This window comes from Nilaparvata lugens, chromosome 7 (genome assembly GCF_014356525.2).
Source record: "Nilaparvata lugens isolate BPH chromosome 7, ASM1435652v1, whole genome shotgun sequence".
Taxonomy (NCBI): domain Eukaryota; kingdom Metazoa; phylum Arthropoda; class Insecta; order Hemiptera; family Delphacidae; genus Nilaparvata; species Nilaparvata lugens.
In genome coordinates, this window is record NC_052510.1 from 37,756,887 (window position 1) to 37,779,477 (window position 22,591).

At 27.1% G+C, this 22,591-nt stretch overlaps 2 protein-coding genes across 8 annotated transcripts in view; one reads left to right on the forward strand and one right to left on the reverse strand.

Moving 5' to 3' along the window:
* Positions 1 to 8,558, reverse strand: part of LOC120352398 — a 53,983-nt gene extending 45,425 nt beyond the window's left edge. For all 3 annotated transcript variants that reach the window (XM_039432662.1, XM_039432663.1, XM_039432661.1), the window contains exon 1: positions 6,429 to 8,558. In XM_039432662.1, the coding sequence (XP_039288596.1) occupies positions 7,601 to 8,524 (924 nt within the window). In that variant the 5' untranslated portion in view covers positions 8,525 to 8,558 and the 3' untranslated portion in view covers positions 6,429 to 7,600. The remainder of the gene's footprint in view (positions 1 to 6,428) is intronic.
* Positions 1 to 22,591, forward strand: part of LOC111054487 (voltage-dependent calcium channel type A subunit alpha-1) — a 1,036,091-nt gene that overhangs the window by 858,424 nt on the left and 155,076 nt on the right. The gene's annotated exons all lie outside the window — the stretch shown is intronic.

Sequence of the window (22,591 nt, forward strand, 5' to 3'; positions counted from 1 at the left end):
TTGAAAATAATTTAACTAAAGAAGAAGAAAAAATTGAAGCTATTGAAATACATAAACCAGTTATAAAAAAATTTAAAAGAAGAAAAATTTTAACATTAGGAATTGATGATTTATGGGCCATAGATCTTATGATATTTGATAAGTATCATGAACAAAATGATGGATATAAATATATTTTAAAAGTATGTATGGATTGAACCACTAAAAAAGAAAATGGAATTGAAGTTTCAAAAGCATTTGAAAAAATTTTAAAAAATACTAAAAAAGTTAATCATAAATCTCCAAATCTTATACATTCTGATAAAGGTCTTGAATTTAAAAATAAAGAATTCAATTCATTATTAAAAAAATATAAAATAAAATATATCATACAGAAAATGAAGAAAAAAGTGCAATAATTGAAAGATTTAATAGAACATTGAATAATAAATTAAAAATTGTTTTTGAAATAAATAAAATTTTAGATGGATTGATGAGTTACAAAATATTATTAAAAATTATAATAATACTAAACATAGTACTATAAAAATGAATCCTATAGATGTTGATGAGAATAAAGAGAATATATTACTGAAAACTGTTTATAATTTATTTTAAAAATTCAAATAATATTATAAAACCAAAATTCAAAATAGATGATAGAGTTAGAATACCTGCATTTAAAAAATCATTTGAGAATAAATATAAAAACAATTGGACTAGAGAAATTTTTATTATTACTAAAATTATCTTTACAAATCCTATAACATATAAGTTGAAAGATTTGAATGATGAAGATATAATTGGTAGTTTTTATGAGAACGAATTAAAGAAAACTTTATTATAAAATATATTGTATTTTTTTCTTAATAAATGGAAAATAAAAATCATATATGTTCAAGATGTAAAATGAATAATGAATACATGAAAACATGTTCAAAATGTGCAATAGATAAAACTCATGATAATTTTTATAAAAGTAAAACTTATAAAAATGGAGTAGCAAGTTGGTGTAAAGAATGTGATATTAAAAAAGTTAGAAATTACTATTTTAAAAATAAAGATAAAATTTTAGAAAAAGTTAAATGTGATGTATGTGATAAATTCATTACTAAAACATATATTAAAAAACATCAAGAAATGGAAAGTCATATTTCAAATCTAAAAAAAATAATTTAAGTTTTATTTAAAAGTGAATTTATATGTTCAATTTTAGATTCAAAATCTTTTAATTTATCATTTTTTCATTTTTAAGATTATTATATGTATCCTGATTTCTATCTATACTACTTTTATCAAGTTTTTCAAATAAGATATGAATAGCTTTATTAAGTTTTTCATCTAAATTTTTCATAAAATTTTTAAAATAATCCATTGTTATAAACTCTTTATTAAGTTTTTCATCTAAATTTTTTATAGAATTTTTAAAATAATCCATTGTTATAGACTCTTTCACTATATTATCAATTTTATGTTTACATTCTTTTATAATATTTTGTAATTCATCAATTTCAAATTTTTGTTCTGATTTTATATCATCACCAAATTGATTAAATATCAATGAATGATAAGAAACCATATTTATTATTAAAAATTTTTTGTGAAATTATTTTTAAATTACATCCTTCTGAAAATAATTTCAAAGCATATAAACAAAGATGTCCACATATTGGTGGATCATAATCATTTTGTATTTCATCTGTTGAAATAAAAATTTTATTATTCAATAAATATTTTTGTAATTCTAATGGTGGATTAGCATTTCCATAACTATCAAAATAAAGTACATTATTATTTTTTTTCATATAACAAGTCCAATGTGTTCCTGTAGAAAACATACTATCTAAATTAATAATTCCACATTCAATATCATATGGTTAATCGATTGGGAGATTATCTCTCATAAAAATTCCTTTAAAATATTTTAATTTTCTTGAATAACTTTCTAAATCACTAATAGATAATGGAGTTATTTTTTGTTTTTTTCAAGTAAATTAGAATAAATTGAATCAATTTTTTTATTTATAAAAGATTTAAGTCCTTTACCTGTTTGATCATTTTTAATAATATCATCAAGTTCTCTATCTATGAGATTATGTAACCAAGGAACAAGTTTTTCTTTAATTAGAGGAGCTAAATCATTTCTTAAATAAGGTGTTACAGTTTTAACTAAAGGAATATTATTTTCAGCTTTTGTTATTAAATCATTTAATAGACCATTACCAATTTGATTATATAATAAGGATAATCTTATACCTTTTTTATTTTTTAAAGCTTTATTTAAATTTTTATATTGTACATTAGTTAATAAAATTTCATTTTCACCTGATGATAATTGATCATATTTTAATCCTATTGTTATAGTTTTATGTTTCTTTTGTGCTATTCTAAAATTATTTTTTTGTCTTTCTGATAAATTGACTTTATGTTTTATTAAATCCATTTATTATAAAAAAATTTAAATCATATTAACAGTATTTCTATTAATATCATATATAAAATGCATTTCTGAAAATACAATTACATAAGCTATTGTTTCATTATTATTATTTGGAGCAGTTACAGGAGATGCAAAATCAAGTTCAATCAATATATCATTTTTAGTATTTCCTACATTTGTTGGATGTAAATGTGTATCAATTACAACTATTGGATATGTATTTATAAATTCTTCATATCCAAGATATACATAATCATCTCTAAACATGACTCTTCTAAAGTTTTGGTACATGTCATAGAGAATAGATGTATTTTTATTTTGAAAATCTATATTTTCTAATTCATTTGGATATCTTTCACCATTTATTTTAACTATAGCATTTTTCAATTTAACTTGATCAAATGTTGAAGGATTCTTTTTTTGATCATTCAATTTATCAGTTTGTAGACATATGATTATAAATTTAGGATTGTAAACATTTCTAAAAGAATTAGTTATTCCAAAACTAAAAGAAGATCCAAAAACTCCTTTTTTATCAATGGTTTGCCATTGGAAGTAATCATATTTTAATTTTTTATTATCACTTAATGATTTTAAATTATTAATCAATTGAATTTTAGCTGTACTTGAAAATTCTACAATTGGAACTCTTAATATAAAAGTTTCAATAACTATCTTTCCTTCTTGTGGTTCAATTGCTCCTTGTGTTGTATCTTTCCATCTAAAGATAGCATCATTATCTTCAGATCTGGTAAATATTATTTCAAATCCTCCTTTGAACATTGGATATCTAAGATGATCAAAAAATCCTAAACCTAATTGACTTAATGTACATAATATTTCAAATTTTCCACTAGTAAATTTAGAAACAAATCCTGTATTACTAATTGTTTGTTTTTGAGAATTATGATAACTTACTAATCCTTTAACAGTACTTGTAGTTCCTGGAAAATCAACAAAATCAATTAATGTATTATGTTTTTTCAATTCAATTCTTGAAAAAAGATATGGTAAAAAATTATCAATCAATTTAATTGTTGAATTATCTTCATAATCACCTCCTCCAACTTTTTTAATTAATTTACCAGTTACATGAATTTGAAAATTAGCATTATAAAATGAGTCTCCATGATCTATTCTAAAAATTGTATAATTATTTGGTGAATTAGAATTTAATTTACTAACAGGATTTATAGTCCTGTATTCACTTTTAATTATATCATCAAAGAATTCTTCAAAAACTTTATTCATTTATTATAAAAAAATTTAGGATATTTTATTTTTTAAGTCCTAAATAAATAATATTATTTACATCAGGATTTACTATTAAATTATTATTTTGATCAGTAATTGAAATTACTATTTTTGAATTTTATGTAAATTTTTTTTCAATGGAACAAATATTTTATGATTTGGTTGAATTGAAATTTTAGATCCACGAATTGTATTATGAAAAAATTGATATAGTAACTCTTTCTCATTATGTTTATGTGAATGATTTTCATGATTACTAAGACTCTTTTCTACTAAATTACAATGTATTTCAATTACATCACTGATCTTAAATTTTGAATTTTTTCATTATAGAATGTATCACGATAAATTATATCATTTTTTGTTAATCCTAATAAATTTTTCATTGATTCTGAAAATCCAAATAGATAATGAGATGTAATAAATTGAATTTTATTATCATCTCTACTAATAATAACATTATAATCTTCATTTTCCATATGAATATTTATGAGTGTTTGTATTCTTTCTAAAGTATAGTAATTTTTTGGAAAATTAATAGTTTTATAATTTTTTTCTATCTTTTCTTTATAATATATTTGACCATCTTCTCTTAAATTATAAATATTGTTATCAGAATAAAATCCTAATAATGTTAATTTATAATTATCTTCTTCATTGATATATATTGGATGCTCCAGATGCAATCTCAATTTAGAATTTGAACCACTTATTTTTAATAATTTCATTTATAATAGAATAATTTTAAATAAATAATGGATATAACAAATTTTTATGAAGAAAAAATTAATAATTCATTATTACCACATCCATTGAGAGCTATTATTATTGGTAGTTCTGGTAGTGGAAAAACTAATTTATTATTAAATTTAATTTATAAAAAAGAAAGTGGTTTAAAATTTTTATATCTTTATGTTTTTAGTAAATCACTAGAACAAAGATCATATACAGATTTACAAAAACATTATCAAAAAATTGAAAATAAAATAAAAACTCAAATAGCTTTTTTCTATAATTCTTGTGATGATTTAATTTCAATAGATGAATGTTATGGAAATTCATTAATTGTATTTGATGATTGTTTAATGGAAGAACAAACAAAAATTAAAGAATATTTTATAAGAGGAAGACATAAAAATATTTCATGTATCTATCTAAGTCAAAGTTATTGTCATCTAGATTTAAGAGTAATTAGAAATAATGTAATTTATTATTTATTTTTAGACAAAATAAATATTATACTAAACGAATTTATGATGATCATGTAGGATCAGAAATGAGTTTTAATGAATTTCAAATTTTATGTAAAAAATGTTGGGATGAACCTTATGGTTTTATCACAATAGATATGACTAGAAAATCAAATGATGGAAAATATAAACTAATGTTGAAAAATGATATATTAAATAAAAAACGTACATTTAACATTATAAAAAATTAACGATCAAAAACATACATTTAACGTTATAAAAAATTAACGTTTAAAAACGTTTATTTAACTTTTTTTTAAATAATAATAATTTTTTTTATTTTTAAATGAAGGATCTAAAAAATGAAGATTTGAAAAAGTTAAATCAAATTGAAAAAGATTTATTACAAAGATTCAAAGAAGGTGAAAAAGAACAAATAAAAGAAAGAGATAAAATTGAACAAAAGAGTAAACTTATTAAAAAAGATCTATATAATGGACCAGAATTTGATGAATTATTATTAAATCCAAAAAATGATGAAATATCATTATCTAAAGCTAAATATGTTTATGATTTAGAAAAAAAACTTAAAGATGAGTTTAAATCTAATCATATTCGTGAAGGACTAGAATTAAAAGAAAGAGAAAAGAAATATGAACCTATTATTAATGCTTTAAAAGAAAATAGAATTAATGATGATAGAAAAGTTGAAAATTCAAAAGATATTCAAATTTTTAATCCAAACATAGTTAGTACTCCATTTCGAAAAATTCAATTTGAAGATGAAGATGAAAATGATTTTCATTATAATGAATCTACATCTACAATTGAAGATTCAATAACACCTGAAAAAGAAACTTTTAAAACTAATAAATCTTTGAAAAAAATTATGGAATCATCTATTATTAATATTGGATCAATTGCTTCAAAATTTTTACCAAGAGCACATGATAAACAATTCGGTATTTGGTATGATGAAGATATTGAAGAATGGAAAATTGGTAATTATCCTATGACTGTTGATATAGATGATATTATAATAAAATATAATGAAAATGAAGAAAAATATAAAGGTACTGAAGGTTTATGGAGACTTTTAACTAGAAATGATTATTTAGAACGTGAAATGTTTACAAATGATGATTGGAATAATTATGAGAACATCATGATAAAAACTTATTCTCTATTTCAAAATAATGATCCAAAAAGTAGAAAACCAAAATCAAGTAAAGGTAGAAAATGGAAATTAGTTAAAACTATTTGGGAAGAACTTATTAATCAGAAAGGATCTGGAGTATTAGAATTTAATCATCAACCAATTGAATATAGATATGTAAATAATTTAAATGAATTAGTTAAAAGACTTAATTATATTTCAGCTCAAGAAAATGCTGGAAATAATAGTTTTCATAATGAAAAAATGTCTTTAGTTAAATTTATGAATGATAGACTTACAGAAATAATAGATACACCAAATAGTACTAAATATTTAATTAGATGTATGTCTTTATTACCTGAAAATGTTATAGGATCTGGTTTAGTCAATGATATTATAAATAATTTACCTTTAGAGTTCCATTATCCAGGTGCAAATTTCTGTGGTCCAGGAACAAAACTTAAAGAAAGATTAGAAAGAGGTGATGAAGGAATTAATCCAACTGATGAATTTAGTAAGGAACATGATATATTTTATTCAAATAATAGAACTCCAGAACAAAGATGGATAGCTGATAAAAAATTAGAAGATCAAGCTTTAAATCGTTTATTTTCAAAAGATGCTACTTTAAATGAAAGAGCTATGGATTTAGTTATTGCTCCTACAATGTGGGCTAAAAGAAAATTAGGATTTGGTTTAAATAGTTCATCATTAATCTAAAAAGCAAAATATTCATCATAATCTGAGTCTTCATGATCAAAATCGAATGAATAAAAAATTTCTAAATATATTAAATATTCATCTATAATTTCATCTTTTAAATTATCAAATATGAAATTTGATTATTTGGTTTTAAATATATTAAAAATTTGACCCCAATCTATATAATCTTGAAATTCTACTAAAAATGTTTCATTTAAAGTATCTCTATTAGATATAAAAATTTTCTTATCATATTTATTATATCTTTCTAAAATAGTCAGTTTCACATAATATCTAAATTCTTGTGATACATCATAATATTTCATTAAAGATTCAATATCTAAATGTTTGAAAATTGATTTCATAATGGGATATAGAAATATTGAATCCATTATTTATAGGTAAAAAATTTTATATATTTTTATAACCCCATGGTAAAGTATTAATTTTATTTTCTAACAAATCTTTTCTCATCTTTTGAATTTAATGCTAATTTATTCAAACTAATTGTATACAATTCATGATTATAACTTCTTATACAATTCATTTCTCTATATTCATCTTTATTTTCAAATAAACATTTCTTGAAATTTCCCATTTTTATATATTTATTTTCATCTAATTTAAATCGTTATTCATTAATAAAGATTTCTTTATTCCTTTACATTTTACTTCATTTTTATCGTTTGAGAATGTATAACTATAACATTTAGATCTTAAACCACAAAACTCTTCTAAAGGTATACCATTTAATTCATCCTTGAATTTTCCAATTACTTTTTTATTTTTGTCATTATAACATTCATGATTTTTATCATAATCACTTGTATCAAATTCATTGAGATTATTTTTAATTATTTCATAAGGATCTTTTTTCATTTATAAAAAGAAACTATCAGTATCCATGTATAATAAATTCAAATCTGGATCATATTTTTTAATTTTATCATAATAAAATTGATACATTAATAATTTTGATAAATCTAAATCTGAAAATCCAATATAAATTGGTTTATTAAATTTAACTTTTTGTTTATAAAAATGTGTTGCTACACAATCTTTATCAAATATTTTAAATCCTTTGAAATTTGATTTTTTAGAAAATTTGTATGATGATTCTTCATCACCTAATTTTACTTCAATTCTGTTTCTAACATTCTCCATTGTTTTTCTAAACACTGCATTATTCATTAATTTATAAAAATCTTTTTCAAAATCACTTTTACTTTTAGTTCTCATATTAGTATTAAAATCAATATATTCTTTCATAAAATTACTTTGTTTGAACTCTATTACTCTATTAAAACTTTTTGAAATCATACCTTTTTCTAAATAATATTTTAAATTTCTAACATGTATGACATAATTTTTTTTATCAAATAGTGTTGTACATAATCTTTTATTATAATGTTCTGGTGCTAAAGGAAAATCTTTATGTTTATCATGTAATTCTTTTGGATATTCTAAATCTACTTCAAAAATATATCCAATATCATCATCATTTTCATCATAATGTTTAATTATTTCTTCCCATTCTTCTAAACTTCTTATATTTGAATCTATAAATAGTAAATCTTTATATGGTAATTTTTGTGATAAGGCCCATCCATATAAATTATTAGCATCAATATATAATAGATAATTATCTTCTTTAGTTGTATCATAATTTTTCAAATATTTATTATTTGCTTTTGAATATCTTGTAACACATTGTGATATACCACCTTTTATTCCTTTTTCAACCATTAAATACATTTGGTAATCACTAATTAAATCTAATTCTATTTTTGTAAGCTTTAACATAGAATCCCATGCTAATGATGGAGCTGTTAGATGATGAGCAGGATCTAATTTATAATTATTTAAACAACAATCTCTAAAATTTTCAAATATATCAGCTAATAATAATACATCTTGAATATTATATAAATCAGAATAATTTCCTAAATCTTTATTTTTTAATTTATTCCATACCATTTTATAATGTAAATAATCTTTATTTGAAATATTTTCATGATTTAAACAACTATAAAAATCATTTTGTTTTAAAATTCCATCATATTCTAATTTATTTAAATCATCTATAAATTCATATGGAAATATTCCTTTACCACTCAAAATATTAAACATTTGATCTTCATCATTATTTTCTCTTTCAATAATTTTATTCAAAACTTCTCCATTATTAATAAAATTATTTATATGTTTACAATCTTCTTTTTTCAATGATTTTGCTAATTTTTCAATGGATGAAGCCATAAATCTAAATGTATCAACAAATGAAAATTTAATAGATTTTCTTGGTTTATTATCTTCACCAAATTCATATCCATATCCTGAATTAATAGAATAATTAATATATTTTTCATCAGTATTAGCTATAAGATCTAATTTTTTATATTTTTTAGCTAATTCTTTTATGTATAAATGTGTATCATATCCACTCATATTATGACAATACACAGGAATATTTTGTGGAGGTTTTAAATTTAAATTACATTTTTCATGTGCTGCACCTCTATATTTTCCACTAATATGACAATGATCTCTTACTTTTTTATAAAAAGTTTCATTATTAAAAGGTTTTTCACAAATATGGCAATTAGAAGCTTTTTGAAATTCTAATTCTTCTTCTTTTGTTAATTTCATTGGAATCTGATTTTCAGAATTATATTTGTATGCAATTTTTTTAGCAATTTTTTCTAAATTTTCAAATAAATATTCTGGAATCTTTTCTAATTCTTGTTCATTTTTAGCTCTAAAACATATTGGTTCATAAAATTTATTTTCAATTCTATTAACTAAATAAATTGTAAAACAATATGGAATATGTTTTTGAATTTTAGTTGTTGAAGATTTATTTGGATTATTTTTACAATTATCAATTTTTTGTAAAATACTTTCAAAATCTAAATATATGGTAAAAGGATGTTCTATTTTTTTATTATAATTTTTAAAATAAACAGTAGATCCTATTTTTGGCATTATAGGTTTAACTGCTTCAAAGTTTTTACAAATTTCTAAATGTTCATCTAATCTAATTTTTGAATGAAAATGTGTTAAACATCTTCTACAAATAATTTTTTTATTTTTATGATTTGATATTTGTTTACTTATTAATCTACTCATATCAGTTATTAAACAATAATGAGAATTCTCATCTTTTTTTAAATATAATAAATTAATTCCCAATTCATATTCATAAATTTCAGAAATTTGTAATGGTATAATTTTTTCATTATCTGTATCAATAGTATAAACATTAATTGACATTTTTGAATAATTTTGATAATTATTAAAAGTTCTTTTTTCAAAAACTCTAATATCTTTTAATGATATTGGAACTTCTAATCCTTTAAAAATATCATCATGAATGTATTTCATATACTGTGTAGTTCTATCTGGATGATGTGATTTATTTTCATTAAAAATATCAATTGCATATCTAATTGAATAAATAAAACAATAATTATCCTTATTTATAAAATTAATACATGCTTTTTTATCTTTTATTTTTTTGGTAATTCAATATGAGATCCTGCATTTAATGAATTATCTTTGTTAATTTTTAAAATTAAACTATAACAGTTTTTTAATGAACATCCAGATCCTTCATTTGGTGAATATGATGTTTCTTTTAAAATAATGTTTTCAAATTGTTTATCAATAAATTCATTTATATCTAGAATATAATCAGATTTTGCTTGATATTTCCATATAAATTCTTCAATTGTATTATCTAATGATTTCTTCTCATAAATACATTCCATACTTAATTGACCTTTAATACTTTTATGTTTTTTAAAAATTTCATTTATTAATTTAATCAATTCATTCCTATGACTTTCTAAGTATTCATTAATATTATTGGTTTCAATAGAATCTGTTAATATATATTCTCTAAATAGATCTTTATTTGTATTTTTCAAATGAATACTTTCAATATTATCTTCAGGAATATTATTATTTTTAGTTTTTTCATAAATTTCTTTAATTAAATTTTTCTTGTCTTATTAGTTGTTTTAATATCATTTTTAACAGCTAAATCTTTAATATAATTAATATTTCCAAGTCCTAATTTTTTTGGTTTATTTTTAATTTTTTCCAATCTATTAATTATTTGATCCCTAGTTAAATTATTCAAATTTCTTAAAAAATAATTTGAACCTATTTCTTTTAATCTTTCAATATTGAAAAGTTATAATTATCTTTAGTCTTTTTAAAATTTTTAAACTATTCTTCTATTCTATTCTATTCTATTCTCTTCTATTCTATTCTTCTATTCTATTCTATTCTATTCTATTCTATTCTAATTCTATTCTATTCTCTATTCTATTCTATTATTCTATTCTATTTATTCTATTCTATTCTATTCTATTCTATTCTCTTCTATTCTATTCTATCTATTCTATTCTATTCTATTCTATTCTATTCTATTCTTCTATTCTATTCTATTCTATTCTATTCTATTCTATCTATTCTATTCTATTCTATTCTATTATTCTATTCTATTCTATTCTATTATTCTATTCTATTCTATTCTATTCTATTCTATTCTATTCTATTCTATTCTATTCTATTCTATTCTATTATTCTATTCTATTCTATTCTATTCTATTCTATTCTATTCTATTCTATTCTATTCTATTCTATTCTATTCTATTCTATTCTATTCTATTCTATTCTATTCTATTCTATTCTATTCTATTCTATTCTATTCTATTCTATTCTATTCTATTCTATTCTATTCTATTCTATTCTATTCTATTCTATTCTATTCTATTCTATTCTATTCTATTCTATTCTATTCTATTATTCTATTCTATTCTATCATTCTATTCTATTCTATTCTATTCTATTCTATTCTATTCTATCTATTCTATTCTATTCTATTCTATTCTATTCTATTCTATTCCATTCCATTCCATTCCATTCCATTCCATTCCATTCCATTCTATTCTATTCTATTCTATTCTATTCTATTCTATTCTATTCTATTCTATTCTATTCTATTCTATTCTATTCTATCTATTCTATTCTATTCTATTCTATTCTATTCTATTCTATTCTATTCTATTCTATTCTATTCTATTCTATTCTATTCTATTCTATTCTATTCTATTCTATTCTATCTATTCTATTCTATTCATTCTATTCTATTCTATCTATTCTATTCTATTCTATTCTATTCTATTCTATTCTATTAATAGAATCAACAGTTGCCATAATTGCAATTGGATAATCACATTTTCTCGAATTTTGAGCTTATTTTCAATTTTTGGTGAAAATATTACTGAACATTAATTGTAGATATTTACATGCTCAATCTTTTCCACTCAGAGTTTTTTGTGCAAATTGTATCTGATTCTAGATGGGGCAGAACTCCTGAAATGTTTACAGATATGACACTTGAGGCAGTTGATACAGCTTATCAATGACTATTTTAGGTATAAATTTAATCAAAATCGTTGGAGCCGTTTTCGAGAAAATCGCGAAAAACCCTGTTTTTGATAACATTTTCTCCATTTTAGCTGCCATCTTGAATTGCTTTTGATCAAAATTGTTCTTGTCGGATCCTTATATTGTAAGGACCTCAAGTTCCAAATTTCAAGTCATTCCGTTACTTGGGAGATGAGATATCGTGTACACAGACACACATTTATACACAAATACGAATTAAGGAAAAAATAACTGACAAGAGAGAAAATCCCCAAAGAAGATCTATCTTCGAGTTGTCCGGAACTCGTCCTACACTATTCTATTCCAACACACAGAATAGAATAATTCCCCTAGAAATAATCTAGTACCGGAGATGTCGTAAGGAGAGGAGATTCGCGACCCGTTCACACGTTCGACCACCGAACAACTGCACTATAAATAAAATCAACAAGGACAGAAAATCTACCTTCAACTAGTCAATAATTCGACTCACAATATTCTATTCAATAAAATAGAGAATAGAATATTATCCCTCTTCTTCTTCTAGTGCATCTCCTATCGGAGGTTCGCTATCAGCACAGCAATCCAGATCTTATTCACTGCCGCTCGAAACAAGTCTTTGCTGCTGCAGTCAAACCAATCCCTCAAATTTTTAAGCCAGGAAACACGTCGCCTTCCAACACTCCTTTTTCCGCTTATTTTCCCTTGGACTATATTCTGGAGAGTTATATTTATGGCTTCTCATAAGATGTCCAAGATACAGGAGTTTTCTCTTTTTTATGGTGTAAACAACTTCACATTTTACAACAATTATCACTCTAGAAAACCACTATTGGGAGCGCCGCTCAGAACGCAGCCGTACACAAACTCGATCACTGAACAACTGCCTCTTGCCTAGGTCTCCTCGAAGCAGAATAGGGTCACTGAAAAATTGGGAGGCTGGGGGAAAAGAGATTACTGACTAATAGGAGTCTCAGGAGACGATCACGCCACCGATCAGGTGACAGGGTATGATTCCGATGATCTTGATACCAAGGGTGTAACCATGATGGCAATATTGCTAATAACTATAATAGATTAGGCCGGTAAACAATCTTTCTTACCAGTAATTACAAGAAGCGGCCGCTCTGGCGCAACTACTGCTGACTGCATGTTAGATAACAGAACGCTCAAACCAGTAAACAAAATCTGGAAATTTCTGGTTCAGATGAATCCGCTGATGATAATTGCAGGGTTGTCGCCGATGATGATGATTTACATACACAACTACAAGTTCAACAAAGTATATCTGGCTGTCAACCCTATTCTTCCTCTAAAGTAAATAGAATTCGCTAAATTATATACTAAATGGCGATTCTCCATTCGTCACAAAATTCACTTTATGACACTGTAGAGATTCTTCATTTAACGATGATAGTTAAAGGCCTATTTTCAGTAAGCCAAGTTTTCAATTCGTCATTTTTTTCCAGTTTGTGATACTGTGCTTGAGTATATCTATCTATAACATTATAAAGAGAAGAATTGGCATGAAGAATCATGAAGAAAAATACATGAACGGGACAGGAAATGGAGGGACATTTCTTTGTCTCCTGGACATTAGTTTATAATAGATATCATTTTAGAAATGACTGTTCAACTTTTCTATCTCAAGCACTGAATCCTCTCCCGGTATTGAATACGAGTACTTACCTTGGTAACAGTGCTTAACTTTTTTCATCGATGATATTAAAAACAACGTCATTGAAAATTTATAATTGGATAACATTCAATAAAAGACATTTATAATTATGTGATAGAGTTTAATGATTATCATCATGATAGGGGATGTGGATAATGATTTCAGGGGAAGGTCATTTTTTTCAAAATTGCCAAACGATTTGAAAATTTTATAAGATGTAAAAAGGTTTGGTATTGAGTTAAAGTAATATTTGGTAAGATTATCCCTTTGCTCGTAACAGGAATTTTTATAATATTCTATGTATATGACATTTGTTTGTAATAAGTATTTAGGCTATATTCCTTAGTATTCGTATGTATTTTTACATGTTTATAAATGAAGATTTTTTTCAATTCAATAGTGTATTTGAATAATGTTGGACTGTGGCGTGAATAAAATGACAAGATAGTAAGATAATTATTGATAAAATAGTTTTGAATTATATTGTAACATAACATAGAAACAAAAATAGCCAACGTGACGAAATAGAATAATTAATTCGTCCACACAGCTCTGAATAATGTAAGAAGTGGAGAATAATATTTTGAAATACTTACTCAATCATAACTTTCCATGAATTTCTCAATAATCACATACGGATGAATCATGATTATCCTGATCCATTGATAGTAATGCTATCAATCCACTCCGATTCATCAGAGCTACATTGTCCGAAATATTGACCCCTCGTAAAAGCTGCATAGAGTAAAATGATCATCAAATCTGGCAGAAATTCAAGACGCAGTATTCCCTTAGCAGACAATATTATGCACCAAGCGCTTCTATTGGCTGATAGCCGGCGCTTATATTCTATCCATGTGATGATCTCCAAAGTAGATAGCAATTTGAAAAACTATTAAATTTCTCTCTGTATCGTATTAGATTTATAACGGTCCGCAATGCCTATTATGGCGAAGGGAGTGGAGCAAAAATAATCTTGGCAAGCTTTTACTCAGCTGGTTTTCAACTGGTCGCAATATCATGCCCAGATCTGGTTTTGTGAGTGTTTATTTGGAAATGAACGCTTTCCTGCAGCTTGCAGCCAATCCACCTATCTCGTTAATGACTTTCCAAATGCAGACTGTATATTGCGCTGTGCTATCTTTGTCATAATATTACTCAGCACCGGTAATGCTGAACTGAACAAAACTAATTAACAATCCACTCAGTATGAACACAATGCAATCCGCTGTATCAAAGGACTTGAAAGTATTAAATTTGAGAACAACATTATTGAAATAGCTAGTTGCGATTGAATTAAATGTTTTAACAGAAAGGAGCATTTAATCTTTTGAATGAGTGGAGTGAATTCCAGTTTATAGAGATGATATTGTCATTCGTATGTTTTAGACCAATTGACGAAGACTTTGACCAATCGACTTTAAATTTTCAACACATCTTGAACTCACTCTCCAGATCAAGTTTGTTGGCCAACGAAACTAAGTCACTCGTCCATTCTCCTAGAGGATACAACAAGGATGAGATTGGAAGTTCATAACAATCATTATAAACGAAGCTTTGAATCATTCATTCATCATCACGCTTGAACTACCGAAATGATTAACTTCAAATAATATTCTCATAAGCATTTTCAGTAAACCGATGATAGTTATAGACCTACTTTTATTCATAAATTTCTTATTCATAAAACATCAATAATATGAATGTTCATTAAGTATTTTGCAACAGCTACCGGGTCAACAGAAGAGCAATAAATTCCTCCCATTCAACTCGACCGTTGCGTCGTAGTACCGTGCTAGACTTTATAAACGGATGGTTGTCGGTTCAATCCCTCCCCTCAATCCTGCAAACATTTTTGTTAAACATTTTCAACTCCAGTAAGAATCTCCATGTGATTTTGATGAGATAAATATAAAACAGTTTTTCTAAATACTTTTCAATTTACAATTTCTAAGGAATTATCCATGTAAAATTTTAAAGTAGAATTTTCTCAATTTCTGTTTCCAACTAGACCTACTTGATAATTTTCGGCCCACTAATCCTAAAAATATTGACTTGGAAAAACTAGTATATTTGTGTTTTTCAGAGACTCTTTTTCGTGGTACGGGTTATACCTACACGTTCTGTAATTGTAGTACAGAATGAATACAAATTTCAAAGAATGTAATAAAATTGGTTATAAACGGATAATAGTATTCTGTGAGTGAAACAATTGATCAAATTGATTTCCATGAATAGTCAAGATTCTCTTATATCAAGTCCCTCGTTTGTAATAGATCTAATCATGCCAATAAGGGTGGCATTCAGATGGCGTAGATTTTGATCCAGTTTCCATAATATTCCCAAGGGAACTCAGGGAAAGACAAACGCTTGCAAGGACACTGATATTTAGTTCGTATCTAGTCATTAAAAATGGTGATGATTGATAACGATTGCGTAAAACTTCTTTCAGATAAGAGACTAGGAATTCTTTACTTGAAAACTCTTATTTGATGAGCATGAAAATTCACAAATTCAGTCAAATCATCACTATAATATATCATTGAAACTATAAAATATTATTTTCATGGAATAATAATGGAGGGATTTGAAGACAGTAAGGAAGAGCGGAGTAGGAAAAAAGTGGCAATATTGATCTAAAATAAATTTAATCACTCAGAGATCACATAGAAATCGTGACATTCATTATTAGGGATGTTTGTGCGAATAATAAACTCAGTATTGAAAAATAACTTCCCAATTAAATCATTGTGACACTTTTAGTATTCGTTCAATTGAACTTTCTCAACCCTTTGAGTATCGTCCCAACCTCAATAAGATTACAATAATTATACACATTTCAATTCACATATTTCTCTTGAAATCGACATCATGCAGTTAGCGAAGCTGTTATTCAATACTCAGTATCCCATTATAATTATTCTCAGCATTGAGCGTAGAGTTCTTTAGGAGCTTTTTCCAATTATTGAGTTGTTGACACCGTTTAGAGTTTGAAGGAAATTATTTTTGACTGTCAGTCATTATTATCGAACGTCATTCTAAGGAATCTGCCAACGAATATTCCATTATAAACTCTTAACACTGGAATTTTTATGTGAGCTATTCAGATTTTCTCATTGTAGACACCAATTAAATAGGCTGTCGATGATATAAATACCTTCCAAACATATTGAAAGCCTGCAAGCAACTGACTATTAATTGATTCTCTCCACCTAATTGATATAAATCGTGCTCGAAGATTCCAGATACGTTCAACCACGAACTAATGAGGATGTTTTCGTTTCTCAACAATAAGTAGCGCACCGCTAATGGATGCCCTCTGCTGCTCTGCTCCGCTGCTAAGGAGCTTTCCGTTTGTTGATGATGATGATGGACGACGACACATCAAAGCACACCCCTCAATCTGTCATACAGTTGTTGCAAAACAGAATTTGGGTCATGCTCTGCGGCAGAGTAGCAAGGTGCGAACGAATATTGCAAAACATAATAAAAGATACCCTTGCACACAGTGTACATCAACATGTAAAGGTGATGTGTGTTGGAGAGGGGTTGTTTGAGCGTGTAAGAGGGTCGTGCGTGTGTGTGCGCGTTCAGGTCACCGCCCAGCCATGACGTCATCGAGCTATTCAGCGTGGGTAGTTCCAGCCATCCCCCTCACAATCTTACCCCCAAAACTCCAACCCCAATCCCCCAACCAAGGCGCCTTGAAACGAGACAATCTCACACTCAGTTTCGAATCATATAAGAATCCAGAACCCACCCAACCTCATACACTCATACTCTTCAACTCTATATATATATATAATATATATATATATATAATACATCCGTGTGCGAAAGAATGCGGAAATACTATGAGAAAAATGTTTTGATGAACTACAAGCCCTAACTTCATCCACCGCTCATCTCAGCTTCAAGAGACACAACACATCCATCCCTTCTGATTAATCAACGAAAATATTTGTCCAACACCTTATGGTCACCAAAATAGCACTTCCATTCCTCAACAATAGATATAATAGAGGGAGTCCACCGAATGCATTTTCCACAAAATGAAATTGCAGTCGTCTGTGTCAGAGTTGTAGGGAAAGTCAGGGCGGCCTCTAAAATCAGTCAAGGTCATTCACAAACTTGGTTGCCTGCGTACTCCTTCTATTCGTTTACATTGGAGCCGAATTCAATAGACTCCGAATTCGTTTACATTGCATATAGGACTAATATCATCCAGAAATATCTCAAATTATAAATCTGAATGAATTTCTTCCAGTTCTATTATTATTATGTTTTATGATGTTAATAGAGTATCTTAATATTGGATCATCATAATATAGCTCTCAGATTATGAGTTTCGGATATTTTATTTTCCCAGGGATGGATATATATATGCATATGCATTCATAGGCCAAAATTAGAAAAAAAACATAATTTTACACTTAATATTTTAAATACTAATAGAATTTAGAAAGTTCTGGAGCCACTGACATGCATCTTCTCCAGCATCATGGATATAATAATAGGGATAGATTATACATACAAATAATTTTTTGCTCCTTAACTAATTGAATCTCTTAGTGATGAATCGTATACAATTTTCCACAATTGATTCCAGTTGATTATTTGGAATACTACTTATACAATTCTACATTGAAGCTAGAAGTTTCTTTGGAAAACTTCAGAGGATAGCTCACTCCAAAACAGTAATGATGATAAATTCATTAAACTCATTCATAATAGTGAATTGTACATCATCCTTGTTTAACATTATTAGACTAAACTCAATCATGACTCCATTGAGCTGAAATTCTACCCTAGGCAACTCGATCTTATCTAAAGCGTAACTCGGGCTTATGAAGCTTAAGGTAATCTGAATCAAGGTTCAAGTGAAATCATTGTTCATCATAATAATCATTGTCGTCTACTATTATTGTCTATGGGTATCTTATTCGAACTTGATCATCATTCATCAGTGATGATGGTGATAATATAAACAGGAATCTTATACTTCATAAGCTGAATTAATCTTCGTCAATCAACTTCTCATTAATGATAAATTACGATATTCCTCTATATTATTGTATTATGCCAGTGTAATCTCAGAAGACTACAATACTAATCCTATTATTCCAATTCTAGGACCAATTTGCTATCGATACTGTGTCAGAATAATCTTGGATACTCTAACATTGTTCAAACTCATCCATTCTGTCTGCCAACAGTTGAGTAATCAGCCTCAGGATATGAAAAAATCGGATGAGAGTATCTGCGAGGCCTCAACAAAAGAAAATGACTTTTCTGTAGAATAATAGCTTTTTGTCTTCCAACTCAAATGAAAGATGTTTCAGTCTTTTGTTAAACTATATTTTCTGTGAGAGAATAATGTTAAGCACGCATTGAATCGGAGGAAATTTGAGACTCTTCATGATAATGGTTTCCAAGCCACAGACAGGATGTAAAACTTCCAATTTCCAAATATGAAGTTGAACTGGACTATTCTACAGTATCAAGAAGCTCATACACGTTTCATGCTTTGGCTTATATCTAAAATAATCTATTTAAATATGATACGTAAATCCACTGAATACGAATGATAAATCACTTTTAGTGGAGCAAAGAATTACAGGTAAAATAGATAATAAGAAAATTTTTACCAATGTTCCTTATATTTTTTCTTATATGAGGGAATATCACGTCAATGGAAATTCAACTAATTTTTTATTAGTCAAGTAGCCAATAGAAATTTGAAAACTTTGAAAATGGTTTTCAAGCCTCGGAATAGATGCCTAATTACTCACTTTGAATACTGTAGTCTTGTAAAAGTGAACCAATATTTTAAAGCCCAAACTATGAATATTTGCAATAGTTTGAAAATGTCACCAATTTTGTAAACTTCAATGAGTATAAAAATAAATCATTACATTTGTCAACGGCTAAGTCATACACAAATAAAAATACGGAATTATCGCTTTATTAGGATCCATGCCCAATTATTTATTAGTCTATTATTCTACAATTCAAACATGCTAGCCTATAGGAATGGAAGACAAAACCCAATATCATATTTCCTCTCACTCTGCCAGTAGTAACGATGCTTGAATGGGGAATTGTTCCATTGATGAGACTCGAGCTGAAATCGATTCATATGCTTGTTTTAAAAGGACTGTTTTTATAGAATGATTAGAAGTATCAGCAATATTTACACAAAATAATCAAAGATATTTCATTCTCTATAAAATCAACAAGCCAAGGCTATACCCGACCAGGATACTTTTTCAGGAGAGCAAAATATTATCAATCAAACAACTCTATTTAAAAAACATAACATTATATATAATAAAAAATCTGGTGTGGTACACTCACACAACTTTCCTTGCTCTTTGATCTATAAGCCTCATTCTTGAACGAGGATAATTTCGGGGAATAACATTATGCCGATTGGCGGCTAAATAATTAAAATTATGATTATTCTATTGTTATTGTTTTCAGAGTACATTTTCCTTTGTTTGAATTATGGATTTTGAGGATTTTTTAAAAGTTGTCAAAACAGCTGTTCTACAAATAAAATATCGACATGTGTTCATTTGAATAAACTGCTCTACCTACCCAACGTTAGTAGACAAAAGGTTGATCACTCACAGGTGTATGATTCAAAGTGGTGGGGGGAACGCCAGCATGACGTCACGTGTAGTAAAAATGTGATAGAGTAACCACACTGAGCATACAGTTTATTCACTTTATCTTCAAATATAATATCGTCGTTTAATCTCCTCAAGATTGACCTAGAACTTCGAAATTCTCCATACTAATAGCGAATGAATCACCGATTCTAATGATGTTGTTATATATTTCAAGTTCAATCAACTTTTATGAATAAAATGAAGTTGAAAGTTTCTTAACAATCTAAAAACGTGACACGAAAAAGTTAATAAGCTGGAACAGCGTTAGTAGACAACGTTATACTATTATAATTTCAGATTAACCCCATAAAAAATCTTGATAAACCAATGCATCGCAATAAACCGATAAACCGATCCCGATGAATCCAATGAATTTCATTCATTGTAAATGCACTGAACGAACACATGCTGGTATCGAGCACATGTTCTACGAGAATCAAAATATATCATCCCCGAAATTCACAAGCTGATGTATAGCCAAACTACAAAATATAAACACGACCTAGAAGATGAAGAAACCTTAATGGTTTGAAAGAGAAGGATAGGAGGTGGGGTTTTTGCTTTTATATGGCAAAATGTTTGTATTATTCAAATGTTTTGATAATTATTGTGAAGCAGAAACAGAGAGCTTGTATGTCAGAAAATGTTTGTGTTATTATAATTTGACTATACGACACCATATGATTTTCAAGAATGCGATATTCTGCCTACTCTGTACTACAGCCTACGTCACGGCTGCAGTTCCCCCACTCCAATTGCATTTCAACGAAAAAACTATAGATGAGTGACCAACCTTCTGTCTACTAACTTTGCTACCTACCTACCTCACGCACGAGAAGGAGGTAACAAAGTAAATTTCTCAGGGATGGGGTGGACCGCCTGTCAGTTTCCCAGGGAGGAGACTCATGCCAGTTAATAGAACTGATAAATAACTATACAGGGTATGAATTTGAAAAAAATCGGTCGTCATTTTTGAGAAAATCGTGATAGAAATTTAACAAAATTCATTCTTCTCAGGAATATTACGGAGCTCCTGCAATTTTCCCAGAAATGAAACTCATGTCAGTTCATAGGGCTTATAAATAGCTTTCTAGGGTATAGATTTGAAGAAAATCGTTAGAGCTGTTTACGAGAAAACCATGAAAAATATGGTTTTTTTAGCCATTATCCGCCATTTTTGAATGAATTTTATTGAATTTCTTATTGTCGGATCCTCACGGTATAAGGACCTCAAGTTTAAAATTTCAAGTAAATTGGTTAATTAGGAATGTAGTTATCGTGTTCACAGACACACACACACACACACACACACACACACACACACACACACACACACACACACACACAGACCAACACCCAAGAATCATGTTTTTGGACTCAGGGGACCTTGAAACGTATAGAAAACATGAAATTATGGTACCTTAAACTTTTTTGGAAAGCAATACTTTCCTTACCTATGGTAACAGGGCAAGGAAAGTAATGAAACGTAAAGAAAACATGAAATTAGGGTACCTTAATTTTTTTTGGAAAGCAATACTTTCCTAACTATGGTAATAGGGCAAGGAAAGTAAAAATAAGAATCTTTTCAATATCCGGGTTAATCCATATAATACACGCCGAATTTTTAGAACTTCCAACCTAATTGGAACAAATCTGAGTGTCTGTAGGATGCAATTTCCCTACAGGTGTGAAAAGCTTGTAAATATCGTTCCCCAGCAATTGCTTGCAAATTCTCCGCCAAGTAAATTGAAGAAAGATACCATCTTATGGATCAAAACATCCACTGATATCTTTGGTAATATAATACATTAGCTTTGTTGGTTGAACTTCTATCACTGTTTCTCCACTGATATAAAGCCTATAAATCATTCATAATTTTTTCTTTTTGTACGATACATATCTCTTTTTTTATAGAAAGTACACTTTTTTATCTTGTTGTTGCTGTGCTGTCTAGTTTACGTCTTTTATCCTGCACAACTTCACTGTGAACATTGTTATACTTATATTCCAATAGTATACTTCAACAACTACAATCAACTGTATTTCATTCTATTTTTTTTTTTATTCTCGTCATATTTT